The sequence below is a fragment of the Styela clava genome, chromosome 4 (assembly GCF_964204865.1).
Source record: "Styela clava chromosome 4, kaStyClav1.hap1.2, whole genome shotgun sequence".
Classification (NCBI taxonomy): domain Eukaryota; kingdom Metazoa; phylum Chordata; class Ascidiacea; order Stolidobranchia; family Styelidae; genus Styela; species Styela clava.
In genome coordinates this window covers 11,757,066-11,776,672 of record NC_135253.1, presented here as the reverse complement: position 1 = coordinate 11,776,672, position 19,607 = coordinate 11,757,066, and the positions used below count along the sequence as shown (strand labels likewise).

The following is a 19,607-nucleotide window of genomic DNA, read 5'->3' as shown; positions in this document are numbered from 1 at the left end:
TAAGAATTTATCGCTCGTTGACGTGCGTTTGGATGTTTTCTCGAACAATTTCGCGATGTTAGTATAGTTAGCAGAATTTCGAAGGTAGCCAGGAATATTCCTATGGACTAGATTAAACTATATTAGCTAAGAGTACTCTTAGATGGCAGATGGTTTAATATTTTGAATCAAAATGATGGTTGCGGAACAAGTAAACTGGTATGCTAGCAAATATGAGCAACAAAAGTTTCGATAGAGCACATTTATGGAAGTACAAAATAGGAATATATCCACTAATTATGTAATTAGTGGTGATACATTCACTATCTCTACTATGTGTGTCAGGTTACTTGCCTCAAAAATGTAACAGTATCTGCATAATAATTAAACGGTAAAACAGAGACAGGATGCATGTTCAAGACCTTACTGGCCTAAGACACAGATGTGCGACATGTACCCCTAACAATGATAACAGCAGTTTAGGACTGCTGCGTTGTACTAGGACAGGGTGGTCCAAGGTTGTCGGTCTCGCGGGCCACACTATTATTTTGTATTGTTTGCGGGCCAAACTGGTGCCAAGAATAGGTAAACAGTGCAATACAAAACAAATGCTTTTATTGTCTAAAGTCTAAACGCAGTGGTTCCCAAACTTTTCAATACCATTGCCCCTAAATCTAATCTCAATTACCCCTTTCATAAAAATACAGTATCGTTATCACTTTTTCTTTGACCAAAAATGGCGATAACACTAACAGTTATTGCATCCTCCGATCAGATTTTAAGATGCAATACTTGCGGTAGCGCAGCATTTTAGCCTACAATCTGTAGCAAAGCATTGTTACCATGCCCCACGAACCACGTGACTAGATGACTAGGCTCATTGACTAGATGTGGCCATGGCATGTGCAGCGTTTCCGCAGAGTAGTCAAAAATACGGAATTACACAAAAGAATCTGTCAAAATAGTGTACGTCTGGATTACCTCCTGGAAATTTCCAAATTACCCCTTTGGGGGTAATTACCCTCACTTTGGGAACCACTGGTCTAAGGTCTAAACACATTGATCATTGTTTGTCATTTATCAAGCTAAAACATGCATAAACCACCAAAAAACTCACTGAAGGCTAATAGATTCCTCATTCGATTTTAGTTTTCTATGAAGCCAATTTTGTTAGCATATATTTCCGAAAAAAAAAAATAGAAAGCTAGTTAACAATTTAGACTAGCAAGGCCTATTATTAACTTCTCTAGTTGCCTCAGCTAGCCACAACCCCTGTCAATTCAGTGATGTAACAACATGCCAAAAAAATTTCTGGTTATTTTTATGAGAAACAACACCAAATGCGATTTTCGTTTACCCTCGCGCAAAATGCGACGCGGGCCACAGGTAATAAAGCGGCGGGCCACATGTGGCCCGCGGGCCTGGGTTTGGACCACCCTGTATTAGGACAACATACATGAAATTGACTATACAAATAAAACTCTAGTAAAATACACAAGACAAAAAGGTACGGCACAAGGACGATATGTACAATAGTCAGTTTATGGCACTTCCATATCCCAGGTTCCGGTGTGAAAAGATGGAGATAGGGTATGGGTCGCTGAATTGATATGTTTTTACACTAAGTCTCACGAAACACGTAAAGATTTGTTCGGGATATAAACTTGCCAGAAACCAACGTTGGATGGGGATACTAATTGGTATGATACATTCACCGAATATAGGCATGCTTTCGTCAAAAAAATAGACTGGCTTGAGGCAAGAGGCATCTAGCGCTAGCGTCAAATTATTCGGAAGACGGCCAAAATAATACCCGTGGGCCGTGACGCATCTTATACGCACTTCGATATGTGTTAATGGTTTGAAGGTTTTTAAGAGCTCGGCGGTGTGGCGCATCGTGCTAAGCGTTAGGAATATGCTCGCCACCCCACCTCAGATTGTACTGTATGGTTCGCAGGTTCGAATCCCATGCGAGGATAGTTATGTGCGAGAGGATTGCTGAACTCCGACATGGCCTGGTAACCGGGCGAGAAAGCGTGGTTCGCCATATGATCAAGCCGTCCTATCGGCTTTTCTTAACCCGGGAGAAATATGTAAATCCCAACCTAAGAGATGGTATTTGAAGCGTTCTTACTCCAAAATGAGCATACCCAAGAAAAATATAAAGGTTTTGCTCTATTGTAGCATATTATGCTGACTAGGGAGTCTAAATAAACTGAATATATATTTTATAAAATAGCCATATGGAAAGTCGTATATACGTGACCAGACTGGAATATACTCTTTTATATTGTTTTATTTGTTTATGGTATTTTAACGACGTGAAAAGAATGTGCGGAGTCTGAATCGAGGTTTAGACTTATATATTTTTCACTAAAGGGGTATGGCTATTTTTGGCTGACTCTGAGCACCGCTGTCCACGTGACCTAACCTGCGAATCGCGCCATTTCTTTCTGGTCTGACTGCTGTTGAGATGTGCCCCTTTTCTATTGGCTCTCTGTATTATCTGTTCAATCCAGTTCCGTTACATTTGAACCCACGTACATTTGAACCCATGACAATTGCACCTGCATGCTATTGCACATATGGAATTTTTTTTTGTTTTACGGATAGTTGAGCCCATACCAACCCTAACCCATGGGATTTAGCACCTGCATATAGATTGAACCCGCGGATATACACATGGGTTCAAATGTACGGTCACCGTTCAATCCATGCCGTTCTGTTGGATAACAAAGCTCTTCATTTCTGAAGCACAGGTAAGCATATGCCGAGTATTGATAGCGCAAGTCGACACCAGTATACGATGGAGGGAAATTAGTGTGTGTCTGGAGCTTAATATTACTTACAGCACTACAGGTGACGTAACGCATGTCCATTGTTCGCTTCGATGGTGTAGCAAACCAGTGGTATTTTTACTACGCTACTGAATAACTTACGTTGAGATGCCTCTATTTTATCGCATATGTGTATTTCTTGGACTTTGTTAAAAGTAGTTCAGTTTGTTTACGACATTCAAGTTTAAGTTTTTCATCCATTACAGCAATATATTTTATTCTTTTGACAGAATCAAAAAGCCCCTCAATGTTTGAGAGTTTGTCATGGGCTAGAGAGAAATCTTCAAATACAGCAGTGGTCGGCAACCACCAGGCGCGGCCCATCGCAAGTTCGCGGAAAAGTTACTACCGGTCCGCGGTAAGGCGACACAAAAGCGGGCGAGGCCCTAATAACACCTCTACAATTTAGCAACCGCAAACCTTACGACTAAAAAACAGCGTCTAATACCAAAATACCATGCGTCCTTTGTCATACTAAGCTCTCAAATAAGGCGATGAAGCCTTCGAACGACGAGATTGTCTTGTCATCGACGAGATTGTCTAATATGAAGCAGTTGATTGAAACTTCAAGTGATAATGAATTGGAAAACGTATTTGGGATGTGTTCTATGGCAGTCTTTTGGTTAACTCTCATAGATCAGTGGTTCTCAAACTTATTTAGCCGTGCCCCTTTTTAGAATTCGTCAAGTGTCGAGTCCCACGTCAAAAATAACTATAGCTAACAATAAGCTACAAATAACATTACTCCAGAAGTATGTGCACCAAGATGGCGGACACCGGAACGTCGTATGTGTACCAGGTTAGGGTTAGGCCATGATTTTAGGTACAAATACTACGGGAGTCACCGAGCTCGTAATAGAACTAAAATAAGAAAAATAGAGATAAAATTATGACCTAACGTGGGACACATACGACGTTCCGGTGTCCGCCATCTTGGTGCACATACTTCTAGAGCGCCCAACAAAACATATATAGAGTGAGGCGAGAGTATGTTTTATTTAAAAACACGTTGAAAATACGTCGATGGATTCGCAATCTCTAAATAATAAAGAAATGTAAATAACCAAAATAAGATCAAACCTGACAAATATTTTTACTTTCAATTAGCTTCACGCCCCTTCAAAAAATTGTCTACGTTCCCCTTGAGGGGCGCGCCCCACCGTTTAAAAACCACTGTCTTAGATGATGATTACCCAGACATAGAAAGAGAAACTTTACAGGCATTGTTACCTTTTTTATGTAAGGTCGGGGTTTCAATATTGACAACTACAAAAACGAAATACCGGTGTAGGCTGGACGTCAGAAATACGTTACGTGTATCCCCGTCGACCCTGCATCCAAATTGGAAACAGCTAATGGCCAGCAAACAAATGCAGATCTCACATTAAATAGCATCACCTTTTGCCGACCACTGAAATACAGTACTGTATATAGACGCTGAGACAGGAGTTTGACGAAAAGATCGATGAACAAGCGTTATAAAGTGTTCCAGATTCCAAAAAATTCCCATGAATCAAAATAAAATAGCAAATTTCTGCCATAATCACTGGACTCGGAGAAAATTTGATGTGAAAAAATAAAGTAATATTTTTCTAGCGCTTCAAGCATCGTTGAAAACTGAAAATTTGAAATTGGTTGACTCATTAGTTTCGGAAGAAAGAGAAATTTACGCAACAGCTACAATCATGCAAACAATAACAAAGTTCAGCAAAACGTACACTTCGAATTTAAGAAGAAATATTGTTAGCAAAGTACATTGTTGTTTGCGCACATTTTTCAAATTGCAGAATTTTTCCATATCATTATTACTATTTTTAGTAAGCGAGAAATTTAATTCATTACAAGAAAAAAAAACATAATATGGAAAAATTACGTTTGCCACTTCCGCACCTACAATCCAAAATGACGTTTTCGTTGATTTCTGCCTTTTCCAAAAGTAACACGTCTGGTTGTGGAGAGGGAAGATATATGTGAACTACAACGAACGCGCTTTCAAGAAATTCAGCGCTGTGCAGATGACATAAGTTTTGTTCTCGCCGTATAAGTACAATTGTAAAATCGCCCAATTTGTACCTACCTAATATGTACGTCCATTAGATTATTATGAGGTAGTAAAAGCTAACTTACAAAATACAAACCTTTCACTTGTTTTTGATAAGCTCTCGCGTGTGTGATTAAACCTGGCATCCTTGGAAATATATATATAATATGTTTCCATTACAAAGAGGCATAGACCGCAGTTAGTTTTTAGTAGCTCGGAAGTCACACGGCCCTAACTGACCCCCTCTACTGAGTGTGCACATTAGCATCTCTTATATGGTGTAAATCAAAGCTTTTGGCACTTATGAATGTTGAAGGTTTGTTGTTGAACAAGTGTTGGTTTATTGTCAATATTTTCATGCCTCATAAGAAGTTATACTACCGGAATTATTGATAACTTGCCCATAAGCAACATGTTAACTACGGAGCTATTCAGGATCACGACAAATGTGCTAAATACTACGTGTTACATACACGCTAAGTGTTGAAAATTTCTGATAAAACCTTGTCGAAATACGTGTACTGTGCTTGGAGTTCAAAGTCGTCAAATCTTAGAAGTCATTGTGCGCGGAAATGACACTTGCACTTTACGACACTGTAGCATTCCAAATAAATGTAAGAGGGGAAATATTGGATAATCTTAATAATAAACCCTCTAACATCATTTAATCAAATTAGAAGGCAAATCAAGTTCCGATGCAAATCTGTGATCATCTATAACAATATGGTTCAACCCAGTTCATTTTCTCTAAATGCATAAGACAAGGTCCGAATCAGAAGTATATTCTTTTTTTTTCAGAGTACTCATCAATGTAGGTTACATTAGCTGGACTGAATTTCCCCACATTCAATGATTCGTAGTAGCCTACTTCGCCTATTTTCATTTTATAATGAACGAATTTACGACAACACTCAGTGATTTACTTGCTACATTCATGGTTTTATAGACTTGATCGGAAGCATTTATATTGACAGTATTACGTCAAAATAGGAAGACAAAATTCAAAAATATGGAAGCCTTTGTTGATTTTCCATGATAAACTCTGCATTTCATAGAGCAAAGCAATTGCAATATTCCACTTGAAACCACTTTCAAAGGCTTTTCAATTATACAATACAAAGTGAAGCACTTATTAGGAATATATTGAAAGGTAGCATAGATGAGAATTACAGTTTCAAAGAAACGGAGAGAAAGAGATTTCCGGTTATTAGATTTGTTTACACGTTTATAATCGTTTTTAATTGTTATTCCATTGATGGAAAATACTTCGATAAATTTCTCATGAGAAGTTGATTACATTATCAGATTTAAATTGTAACTATTTGTAAACAGATAAGTACTAGGCCGACGATTCATATTTATAATGAAAACCATAGCAATTGTAACTCATAATTTACTAAATGCACTAAATGTGACTGAATCCGGAAAATTCCGCAGACCCAAAAACATTTGCTTCAGAAAAGTGCATGACTGTATCAATATGGTTCCGTTTATGTGGACGTTTCATAAATATATTAACATGATTTATTCTATGCAACACTTGTATGCATGCGTAAGGATGCAAGCTCCATCAATCAAAAATTATAGCCGTTTTGACAAATTCCAGTTTTACGTAATTTACGATTATAATAATCCAAATTAGAAACCTCATTGGTATTTTTCGTTTGAGCCAACAAATGTATCATGGTATTCCAATGTAAACGTCAATACGGAGAATATTTCTGTGATCCATCAAGTCAACATTTGACGTTTACTGCGGGATAGAACACACTTTATCTGCTGCATCAAGTTCTATTACGGACAGATATGATCTGTTTAAATTGATTGATTACGGTAGTCAGTTGCAGAATTATAAAAAATCGATAATAAAACTGTTTGTTTGTCAACGTGCTTGAATATGACATTTTTCTAAAAGTCACTGAAATCTTCCACAACGGAATAAGATTGTTCCGTTCTTTCTTTGATTTATGAAAATATATAACCCGTACCCAGGGGTCGGCAACCTACGGCCCGCGGAGCACTATAATCCGGCCCGCGACGCTTCACTAAATTATAGTAACAAAACATCCGTTTTGACGAATATATTCTTTAGACCAAATTATATTATAACCTAACAATTATATAATTCACAATTACTCGTTTAATAAGTATATAATTTAATTATAAATGGCAACAAAACGCAGAAAAGTTGATGCTAAGTGCAAAGGGTCAATGGCGCTGAAAATATTCAAATGAAATTTTATGAGATGCAATGAGGAAATAAATCTATATTCTATTCGTGAGATGTATCACTGCTTGATTTTTATTATAAAAAGTACCATCCGTTCGGTTTTTCAACTTTCTAAAAATATGTACGTCCCGCCAATGACTTGCAGCCTTAATTTTGGGCCCGCGAGCGACAAAAGGTTGCCGACTCCTGCCGTAGACTATTTCATTCCTTGGAAGTTTTGGGAATTTGGGAAGTATAAACAATAAAAATATTTTCATTAAACAAGCTTTGAGATAATACTATTGAGATAATGTTTGTTAGGCCAAAGTAAATGTAATGATAATATCTTCCTACAAAGTACATTGGAAAGATGCTTTAAAATATACGTAGTGCTAGTAATTTGGACGATCTGTGATATTGGGGGAAATATACCGTGAGAACGTGTGACGTCGTCATCGACAACGCGCGCGTGCTATTTTAGGCTGCAGAGCGACAGTCTGACATGACCTCGGGCTAAAATTTATTGTTTGGAAAAAGGGTCCGAGTACTTCAAGTTTGGAGGGATTTGAGTATCACACATGTATTCTATTTTGATAGCTATCGGGGTTCCTAGTAGAGAGCCTATGATACCGGATAGAAAGTAGAGTAGCACTTCAAGTGTATTTTATAAATAATAACTAGAAAAATGTTGGCGAAGTCTCGAAGACAAAAAAAGAAAATTACAATTCCTATTTCTGTATTTACTGTTTTATTTTGCGATACAACAATGCGCATGTAGGGTGTCAGAGCAAATCCGCATTACCAGAGTTATTGCCTGTCGTTTCTGTCAAATCACTTAGGTAGCCTAAATTGATTTTTCTTTCTGCTTTTTGTGTAGGATGTTTTTAAGTCCAATAAAGTCCAAACAGAGAAATCATCAGTTGAATATTATTTATATTTTATTTTTTTAATAATATTCATATAATAACATTTAATTTTATATAGTTTAAGATAAGAAAAATGAAAGCTCTCCAGCTTTTAGTCGCTATTTTAGCTTGTCTTGCCACTCTTGTCGTTGCAAACAGAAAACCATATCGTCCATGGCTTCCCAGAAAATGCAGACTAAAGTACAGCAAAAGACACGACTGCGGATACAAAGGAATACCGCCCGATCAATGCAGAGCTAAGTAAGTAATTTCAAAACTTTAATCTGTATTTAATTATATCTATTGTAAACCACGGATGGCGTTTTTGCTGTATTTTGAAGATTTTTTGCTGTAATAAAACGCAGCAAATTTTTTTTAAACTACTTATACAGGGTTAAAACATTTTCCAGTTGAACCAAAGGGATAACAATTTTTTGTTATATAATATTCAGCCTACGAATAGTTGGCTACTTACCCAAAGCTTTGTTCAGAGCGAATGTGTTATGTGTTGTTATATAATCAACCGTTTAGAATTAAAAACTTGTTGTGTGGAGCCAAAATTTGATTCTGTAACATTTATTTGCTTCAACTCTTCATTAATAAAAGAATTACTTCAATGTTGCTGAAGAATCTGTTGACTAGATTTAAAAGTTGAACAATCGATTTTTGGTATGGCTCACGCATTAAAGTTTTCAAGAACTTTACAATTTTCTTTTTATTCATCACTTCGAATTATATCACTCTGCAGACATATTTTCAATTCTTATCTGGAAATCATTTTTAAGTTTTAAAATTAGAAAGTCCGACCGCATCAAAGATTTAATTTTTAAAGAAACTCAAAATTAGACAAGATTATTATAATTTACCGCTTTTTCGTATTCAGTTATTACTGTGTCAAATAAAAAACGAAACGAATCATACTTTACAGCACACGGTAATAAAAACGTAATTTTTCCTGTTAAATGTTATTATTGTTCTAAAATTCCGAACATACCAATCGCATTGAACTATAATTACTGTATAATTTGTATCGTAAACTTCCCTTTTTAATTGTCGGCTTGATAATGATTTAACGACAGGCCGAGATAATTATAACCTATTCTATATGAGAATTTATTTGATTGACGTGTGATTATTTTATCTTTCAACAGAATAAAACCCTTGTACTGCAATACAAAATAAAAATTCTTAGAGAAATGTACCGCAATGAATTAAGAAAATAATACTTCATCAATTGCAGTTCAATTCGAAAATATTTCACATTTTAAGTTCCATTTGACTCTAAATAAGTCCGTATCTTTCATTCAGATAAAAATGAAATTTAAACGGCGCTAAAAGCTGGCCAAAATAAACCCTAATTTTAGCATTTACTCAAATTTATTTGTTTTCTTGAGCATTAGTACAAAGCTTGTGTAATAATTATTGAGAAAGTTATACAAAAATATTTAGTGTACAATTCTCATTATTGTGGAAGCCTATAATCTGTTAATTTACTTTTCAAAATTACAAGTTAATTGAGGTTATTTTTATCCTGAAACCTTTTCTATTTTTCTCAAAATATTGTTGAAAAATATAGCATATTTATCAAAGGAAGAAGAAGGTAAATGATATGTCGGGTTGCGATTTTCAAACTTGTACTATTTTAAACCAGGGGATGTTGCTATGACGAAGTTCCGCGAGAAGATGGAATAAATGTACCATGGTGCTTCAAATGTAAGTTTGATATTCCAATTTTTAGTATTATCTCACTTGAGTGATATAATATACTGCATATATATACTGCATAGCCCAAGGAAATTGCGTTAGGCGTCTTTGTATGCATTTGAAAATCCTGACAATTATTGTTTAAAAAGTTTTCTTCTAAATGAAACCATCGTGGCTGCTATTGAAAATAACTCAAACGACGTTAAAATAAATATTTTTTTTTTCATTTTTAGCATCAACTGATAAATTCATTACCAACAAACTTCTGACGGTACTTGCGGCAGAAGGAGTTGACAGTGATCTTATTCTAGCTTTGTACGCTGACGGTAAGTGAAATTTGTTTTAGTGAAACTTGAACATAATTTAAAACGATGTATTGGTACCGCTGTTATTGTTTTATTATCTACAGAAATTATTTCTGTTGTGGAACATTAAAACTTTCGTAATATGTTTGAACATCACTTGTAGATTGAATTATGCAGGGCAAAAGAGACATTTTTAATTTTATTTTTAAGCTAATCCTGGTGCGGAATGGCTGTTAGCGTTCAAGAACGGTGGACTCAACACTGGGCATCTCCTAAAAATGATCGGAGGTGAGGATTTATTACACTTATTTTCGACTTTCTTTGAAATGTATAATTAGAATTTTTTTCACATTTTTAAAATTAGAATAGTTTTATAAAAGTCATTGTAAAATATACGTCAAAATTGCAAAAAAAAAGAGTTTAAGTAAAGGCAGAGTAATATTGTGTCGCAAAATTGAAAGTTGCAAGTTAGATGTAAAAAAAATGCCAAAATCATTCCAATCCATTCTCAAGTTCATAGCAAATATCATAATGGGGCGTTTTTAAAATAACGTAACTTCAACTTAAACAAAATGAGATCCTTCTAAGCCTAAATCCCTCATATAACAGACGCATTAATCAATGAATTTTGTAGGTGATATGTTTTAGAGACATCAAAACACACAGATATATCGCATTCAGTGCCTTGGGCGAAACGTATATTTTTCAAATCGGAGAAAATTGGTTCTAATGTTTTATCAATACCTGACTTTTTTTATATGAATTACACTAGGAATGATGAAATAAATCACAGCTGAAAATTCTATTATTAGGAAAAAAATAGTACCATTATTTGAAAATAACATTCATAATTAATTATATCTTTTAACCAGGGATTTCAAACCAATTATGGGTTCATTTGATCACTATCGCCGACATGTAACGTTGTACGAAGCAGAGATATCGCCATGTCCGTCTTTGTCATCGTGCTAGGCGACACCATTTAATATTAGACGATGAAATGATATTCAAAACAGTTTTCGAAGTAAATCCTTGTTGAAAATAAAAGCGATCTTATCTGTACCTTGTAGTAAATAAGCTATCTTTATCCCTATCTTTTCGAAGCAACCATACTCATCATGTCGAATTGAACTAAATAATGTAGCCTATGTTGTATTTATCAAAGCTAATGGCATTCGAGATACTGGAATTATCTTTCAATTGGTATTCACTATTTGTATCTATTTTTCTAACACATTATATTATTATAGGTTGTTTGATATGTATTAAGATTTATTACAATTTTATTTTATTAATATTCTTTTCAGGCGACCTCAATATTGATCCATTCTACTTGAAAATATTGTCAGGAGAAGATCCTATCAAATTATTACTTGAAAAAATTGCAAAACAAATGGGTAAGTCACACGAAATTCCTTTGTATAACTGACATTTTTAGACCACAGTTTACGTTCAAACAATCTGTAAAATGTGATGTCAATATAGTTGCCATTTCATATTCTGTATGCTGTGAAGCTTGAAAGCATTAACAGTTCACATGATGGTTCATTGAAAGGTTTTACAGGATTAGGTCGACTACTGACTTGTAAGAAGCTACTAATTTCAAAAACACCAAAATATTTCCGTTTCTTCATTAATCATCAAATTTCTCAAAACTTGCTGAGATGGTTCGACCATGATGTTTGAATCCAGCGCTCGATTACCATTTGGACAGCGCGTATTTTTGTGGACTTCTGTTTTTGTACTTTTTTGCTAATAACTAACTTTCGTTTTTAGGTTTGAAAGAAGAATACCTCGGATACTTTGCCGATGGAAACACAGAAGTCATACTCAAGCACATACTTTATCTTGTGTCAGGTGAGAGGCATCTCCCCGCATTTATTCAGATATTGAAATGTTTGAATTCCTTTCCCATATTGACAGCCGCAAAAACGGCATTCGAGTTTATGGTGTCTAGATTTGTGCCGCGTATTTAAATTTAAACATTGATTCAAACAATTCCAAAATTCAACTAAATATATTTTACAGATACTTTACATTTAGATACTAGAAAAGAATTTTATCTTATGCAGTATTAGCATGCACCTTAACAATTTAAAATATATATATATATATTTAAATATAATTTGTTTTTCTTCACATGCGTACAGCTCAAAATGGAAATCCATCTGTACCATACAGCATCCTGACAGATCTTCTCAGTGGCAAAAAACTTGATTCGAAAAAATTGTTAGAGAATTATGTTGAGCAACTACTTCCAAAGGGTGAGTATGAAACAATTTTTCTATCTATAGAGTTTTGAAATTACAGGCTGCTATCAGAGTCTTCACGTATTTATAAGTGTTTTGGAAAATTGCATATGACTTTCAGATTCATAATAATAAGAACATACACAATACAATAATAAAATGTAATGTAACTAAAAAAGTTTGTCAGATTACATCATAATTGCATTGGATTTATCAGAATTGTGGAAACGGCTTTTAATTTTTCTTGACCTCATTTAGGTGTACAGTAAATATCGGATCATATTATACTGTCACATTGGTTTATGCCAATTTATAATATTGTACATTTAGGATAGAAATAAATATAATGCAATCTGTTTTTAGCTGATACATATAAATATTGTGTTTCTTTCTAATTTAAGGCGACAAATTCACGACCGAATTCTACAAAGCTTTGTATTCTGGCAACCGAGAGGAAGCCATCCAGTGGGCATACCTATCAGCTTTCAGATACAAATTCCGTAAGTAATAATTCGATGCTTTGTATAAACTGTTTGTCCTTATAAATTCTACGGATCGTACTCACCTATATGGTAGATGATGAATTGCGTTGACCTATGCTTGATTATGTAAAACCATTCCATAAATAGGTGACTTTTGCTCACCCAAAAATCACTGCAAAAACTCTTTTGTTATAATCTTTCCTTTATGAGAGAAATAACTGCTGCCTCTTGTAGTCTTCTCAATTTTGCAAATATGAGAACATCAATAATAATTATTTTTTGTTGTTGTTTACAGCTCAAAAAGGACTTTATCCACAAAACTCAGGTCTTTTCATGTCTCTTGTGATGACCCAGAAGAATTTCCCAGGAAAAATCAGTCCAAGCATTATTCTTGCGTTGGCAAAGGGAGAAATTTTACCCGGAATCAACAGCGATGGACAAACGTTCAAACAATTGTTTGGTGTCAAAGCTAAGGGTAAAAAATAAAATTTAATTGATCAATGCGACAACATGTTTTTTTGCTCTAAAACGTTTCCTTTTTTTTGTTTATAACCCAACGTATTTGACGTTCATATAGTTTCACACATGTCAACTTTATTAAAACGAAAACGTTTATAGCTTATTTAAATCTGAACATTTGCTCTAGCCATTTGAATGATTCGTTCTCAATTTTAACTTACGTTTGGGAAATTTGCAGACTATATTTGCGCCGCACACGACCCTTCACTACAAACTGCCTGCGGCCCATTGAAGGGAAGATTGTATACATCAGCTCGTGAATGTGAGGAAGCTGGTTGTTGTTTAATGCAAGCTATTAATGGAAAAAGTGCAATGTGCTTTGATAACGTTCTTGGATCTATTGGTAAGATCAAAATCATTTACGTGCAAATATATAAAAAGAAGATAAAGGTTTAGAGGTCTAGTCACTTAGATTAGTCGGATGCTAACTTTTTGATTGCTCTCAAGTAGGAGGGTTCTAGCAAAAAAAAATCAATACTCACCTTTTTTTCCTTTGCAGGAACTTTCCTTGCTCAAAACGTCATCGATGAACATTACATCAATGAAACAATTCTTGAAGGCAATCTTCCCAGCATAGAGGACTTCATTCCATGTAAGTATTCTTATTATTTTTATTTTTAATTTGTATTTTTGCAAGTGAAATGTAAATTTGTGAATATGATCTGAAATATTATATGCTAGAATTCATGTTATCTACCATTGGCGTAAACAGTGTTGCAACTATCGGTCTTTTACGTATAAATCATTATGTAGTTTCGTTTTACAATTTTGGTTTTCTCTTATAACACCAAGTCACTTGGAGCTCAATCAATTTGCAAGCCGTTGAAGTTATAACCATGATATGCTCTGGAGACGTTACCATCTTTATATTACGGAAATCTTATACTTTTTTATATTTAATCAGGGTTACCAAACAACGAATTGCCAACCAGATACCAAAACTGGTACGGAGACGGCACCAGAATAGAAACTTTCGCAGATCCTTACCCCACTGTTTTGGTAAGATGTTTATCTGTCACGTTAATTATCTCTGCTTCGTTACAATATATTACAAGTTAATATTTAATTTTTTTTATTATTTTCCAACTAATTTGCCTGGAAAACAACAAAATAAGGTTGTGCACCAAGAGATAATTTAATTCCATAATTGGGCTTTTGAATAATATATGCTGATTTTTTGGTTTTTGTACAAATCGTTTATACGATACTTTTTTTTTAATGGTTGGAAATACTAAATTGACCCACAACATACACAGTAATTCATACAAAATTAAACAATTTTTACCTTTCATAAATGTTCGCTTCTTTAAATCATTTATTTTTATGTTTATTTTTGTTATGTAAATCAAACTAATATCAATCAATAAATTAATTAATCAATTTTAATCCTAATAATTTTTACAGTCGCTTAAACCGAACAAATACAGAAAAGATTTTAAATGGAAACCACATGGTCCAACTTCCATTCCGTTTGAGCAAAAACTTCCATTTGGTAAGTGCTATTAATGTTTTATTTAATTTATCTCCATGTTATATACTATACTTAAAACTAACAGCAATAGTTGAAAATTACGCCAAAAGAACGACAACAGCACACCATTATCGGGGTGCAAACAGTCGTCATTTTGTCAAAATCGCCGTGTGGTTTTATCTCGAAATTTAACGGCTTCGTAATTTGGGCATTTTGTCACATGTAATAGCAACACACAATGAAGTGAACCTCCATCCATTAGTGAGGAACATTTAAAATATGCCGACATCTGATATTAAATTTTAATAAAATTGATTTTAGAATTTTTGGTGCCTACAATTGAACCCGGAGTAATCAATCCTTATCCAGGCGGAGACGAAGAAGCATCGGAAGCACCAAGTATGTGTATTACTGTGACATTAATACCACCCTAGTTGGTTGGCGGATCGGGCTTAAAAAATTCAAATACTTTGAATCTCCTACAGGCCACTTTCGCTGATTGAAACTTTTAAATGCGTTATACAAAATTCAAACAAAGCTGAATTTAAAATCCTCACTTGTGTTTAAGGGTCCTACACTAAAGATTTTGAAAAGTTTGCAAATCTTCAAATACTTTTTAATTCTATATCAAATCTGGTACTATTAATCATTTTTCAAACTTTATAGTCATAACTCAACTTGAGCTCAAAGGATTTTCATCCATTTGCCGTGCGGTACTCCCAAAAGACAGAGTGGAGTGCATGTCGAATTCCAAGGCATTGAAGGATGATGGGGCGGAATGCGTTGCTAGTGACTGCTGTTATGATCCAGATTGGTCTGATTTGAACACTCCAGCGTGCTTCAGACTTATTACATACGGTAAGTACAGATTTGATGGCAATACGAGAAAATACCAGATTGGGACTTGTTGTTTATAAAACGTTGACATTAACATCGGACTACATTGTTCAGCATATGCATCAAAGCAGAAATGCAGAATCACTCTTGCTCTGTTTGCATTTCTGTACAGAACTGAATAATTAGCGAATTAGTTAAATACAGATGCTTGAAATGGAAAAATATAGTTTATTGCAATCTTCCCAACGCTCTGCTTCTTTGTATTTAGGTCAATGCTACAAGGTTGCCTACGAAGAAAGAGAAGACTGTGGAAGAGAAGGTTAGTTTCGTTAATCAAAGATTCGGATTGCTGAAAATCAAACTTTTTTTTTGATTATGCGATCTTAACTTCAAATTTAATTCAGGAATCAAAAGAGAAGAATGTCTGCAAAACCCACAATGTTGCTACGATACAGCTTTACCTATTCAAGAATTTTACAAAGGAACTCCATGGTGCTACTATAAAAAACGTGAGTCATAGATTTTAAGAATTAGCAATTTGAATCAGATAGCAATGACTATTTTTTTTTAAAAACTGTAATATGATTGACTTGATTTATTTTCAGGAGCACCCATCTTACCAAAAGATACTTGTGCCAGAGCTTCGGAAAGAAAACCGTGCCTTTCAAGTTGTATGTATAAATTTTATTATGCATATATATACTTTGACTTGATATGCACTTTTTGTACTGAATTTTGAAATTGAAACGAAAAATGCTTGTTTGATCAAGCTAGTGACTTCATGACGCTGATAAGTAATATAATTATGTGCTGAATTTATTATATGCAAATTTATTAACTACCTATCTTGTAATTTCATCCGACAACTCTTTTTGAATTTTGTCAAAAATTCATCACCATTACACCTTTCTTTGTGTTTTAGCCACTCTCAATGGTATAGTGAGTAAAGAAAATTGTGAATATCTTGGATGTTGCTACGAGAAAGTGAAAGTATCATTCTTCGATCAAGTGATTGGTTATAGTGAAGCATCGCCGACTTGCTTCAAGCCTGCTGGTATGTTGTAGTTTTTATTGCTTATCATTGCACAAGCTCAAACCAGGAATTGATAATTGTAAATGCCTATTCTGTTTTGTCATTGAATGTCGCACAACTAAATGGTTATTGATCTAATTATTCTAATCTATGAAAACTTTTTCAATCAATTTACAAAACCAATACCATAACGCATATTCACCTTGTATACTCAATTATAAATAGGGAATTCACAAAATTCCAAGGCGAGGTTACTCTGGGAGAATATATAGCCAACCATAACTGTTGCGTGCTTTATTGGCGATTATTTATTTTTTTATAGAATATGATCTTACACCTACTGAGGAACCCGATGAAGAAGACCCAAGTGAGTATTTTACATTTCATAGTAGTTCCTTTTATTTTGTACAGATTTTGTTCATGACTAATACATTATAATTACATTGCAGCTGAAGAAGTATGCCAGTATAAACACGACATGGAACCTCATCACCGTGTACCGTGTGGCGACATAACTTCATTCTTTGAATGTAGATTGGCAGAGTGTTGCTATGAACGAATATATTTTGATACACAATTCCCGTGGTGCTTCCGAAAGAGTAAGTAACCGTCTTGTGCGTAATTGCAATCGTATCTTTAGGATATTCTTCCTATAATCCTGTAAATGTTGACACTGATTTATGTTTGTGATTGAATGGTAAAGTCAATTTTGCTTGGGTATAGCATCGTTCATAATTCTCAACGTATTCTTCTGTGGTAAATACGATATGGTTACAGATGTAACGGTAACATTTCATATTTTGGATTTTTGAGCTAAGCCGGCTTTCAAGGGGTTGCTATTTGCACGGGTAAAATTGAAATGATTAGCCAAATTCCGCTCTTGCTTGTGATAAGTTAACTTCGTATGTATCTTGTATTCTCTGCAATGAAATTGTCAAAAACACACACAATTCTGGTTTTCATGCTTTCTGGTATTCTTTTACAGGCACGGTTGCAGTTTCAAGATAGAACTGGTCCTATTCGTCTTCCGACTGCACACCACTATGAAAGACTTTTTCTCAATCTATTGTCAGTTTTTGTTAAATTTTTGTATTCTAATCAGTATACTTTATCACATTTCAGTTATCTGCCTTAAACGCAGTAGTGTTTTCAACCATCAGCATCCCAACCTGTTTTACAGCAGAAATGGTTTAAATGCTTTATTTGTCATCGCAGGTTTAATTTTCAATGCTAGAATCGATGCGTTGTACAACAACTCTGAACTACCTCTGAAAAACGGTATATATATCAAATCCGCTTGCAATATACAATTCGTCATTTGGAACAAACAAGCATTACATTAATATTTAACGCATTGATCTTGATTTCGAGTACAATATCTCAAGTGTATAATAAGCAAGGCAGCTGAACCTTGTGGTGACTTTCAAATGTTTCCACTTTAGTGGGACAATTTTATACTATTGTTTTATGATATAACGCTAAAGATTCATTGATTATTCCTATATATGAAGTGTTGTTTTTCATACGATTTGTGTATTATAAAATGATATAATAATAAATGATATTAGGAATTCCATTGGCCTGTTTTAATTCAGAAATTAATTACAGTCATTGGCGCGGTCTAACGAAAATAATATGTATGGGATGCAGTGATGCGCTTAAAGTCGACCAATATTTAAAAAGTTTGACCAAATGACATCACTTTAACCATATGTTGTTTACTTGCGCCAAAGGGTTAAAAACTCTATTTGACCGTACTGGCCAAATATTGTCAGGATCGACTATTTTTGCCTCTCTGATGGATAAAGATAATCAAGAGGACTTCAGTTATTCTCTCATTGATGGTTGATTTACATGGTTTATTAACAAAGCACCGAATCATTTAAATGAATTGGTTTACTAATTTAACAATTTCTTGGATATTCTTGTGCTAACTTTTCTGACACCATTTGTCTGAAACTTGCGAACTGAAGGGGTTGATTGGTTACAAATCAGTTCTCTGTTTATATACAGGGAATAAAAATCAAATGAGATTTTCCCTCTTTTAAACTTAATCAAATGCTAGATAGCAAACAAGTAATGTAAAACTGAAATCACTTTAAAAAAATTATTAATTCGCAAAACCTATGAAAGTTATTCGAGACGCGTCATCTAGGTTCTCTGGCTCTCAAGCATGTCTAATTGCATTAATTAAACGCAGGCCACGCCGATTTGCAATTGGTCAAAATATCTAATAAAAGTTGGATCCGTTCCGATCTTTTTCTTCCAGTCTACGTTTCCGCATTCGTAGCGCGCACTTAATTTCCGTGCACACGTTAAGTTCCCATCTCCCAATTGATTCATCTCAAAGAACTAACAAGCCCATTGGCACGCGATGCGGTGAGCCGGAGACAAGCTGATCCTGAAAGATATGGGGAGAGCGTAAGACTGATAAATCTCTATTAGTCAATCGTTGCTATCCATTAAAATCAATTTTCTATTCGAGATATAGAGCCAAACACTAATTAGACCACCTTGGAGCAGAGTATTCCCAGGTTTCTTCATGGTAGCCCAGATTTTTTGCAGCTCCATATTATGGTAACGTAAATGATTATCGGGATTAAAGGGTCCCAAATCGACAAGAAAATTTGCATCGGTTACACGGACTCATTTAGTCGTAGAGATAGATACGAGCCACTTTGTGTGACTTACCCCAACACCCGCAGTCACCACTCAGAAGAACATCAGCATTTGCCATTATCCGTAATGCGGCGTTAGTACGTCACAACTCGTTTGCGAAAAACTCGCACATCCAAATATGGACTTCGATTATCTTAGGATTTCCTCGTGATTCCTCCCGGATCTGGATTTTAAGAGTTGTTTATTTTTATTTAATGAGATACGAAGTATACAGGAGTACGCGGATTTACAGCCAGATTTTCGACGCCATTTATACCGGAGTTGATTTCACTATCCTTGATCGACTCCCCACGCAAGCATAGTCGTTAGCCAAACGCAAAGTGACTATAACTTTGGCCAAACGTACCGCTGCGAGGT

General features: G+C 34.8%; 1 protein-coding gene across 1 annotated transcript; it reads left to right on the top strand.

The window, feature by feature from the left end:
• Positions 1-8,033: 8,033 nt before the first annotated feature.
• On the top strand, positions 8,034-18,147 carry LOC120326445 (uncharacterized). The gene is made up of 22 exons (XM_039392738.2): positions 8,034-8,232; positions 9,623-9,684; positions 9,909-10,001; positions 10,191-10,268; positions 11,288-11,377; positions 11,757-11,837; positions 12,131-12,244; positions 12,631-12,729; positions 13,007-13,186; positions 13,409-13,573; positions 13,730-13,822; positions 14,135-14,229; positions 14,635-14,722; positions 15,023-15,100; positions 15,368-15,559; positions 15,807-15,857; positions 15,943-16,047; positions 16,144-16,209; positions 16,461-16,592; positions 16,894-16,938; positions 17,021-17,170; positions 17,557-18,147. The coding sequence occupies exons 1-22, from the start codon at positions 8,066-8,068 to the stop codon at positions 17,577-17,579; spliced, it is 2,247 nt and encodes a 748-aa protein (XP_039248672.1). The 5' UTR covers positions 8,034-8,065; the 3' UTR covers positions 17,580-18,147.
• Positions 18,148-19,607: the final 1,460 nt, after the last annotated feature.

Bases quoted from the DNA above. Each gene is read 5' to 3' on its own strand.
- LOC120326445 (XM_039392738.2), top strand. From the start codon at position 8,066: ATGAAAGCTCTCCAGCTTTTAGTCGCTATTTTAGCTTGTCTTGCCACT. The intron at 9,685-9,908 runs GTAAGTTTGATA...TTTCATTTTTAG, and splicing joins TGTACCATGGTGCTTCAAAT to CATCAACTGATAAATTCATT. The intron at 15,858-15,942 runs GTTAGTTTCGTT...AATTTAATTCAG, and splicing joins AGAAGACTGTGGAAGAGAAG to GAATCAAAAGAGAAGAATGT.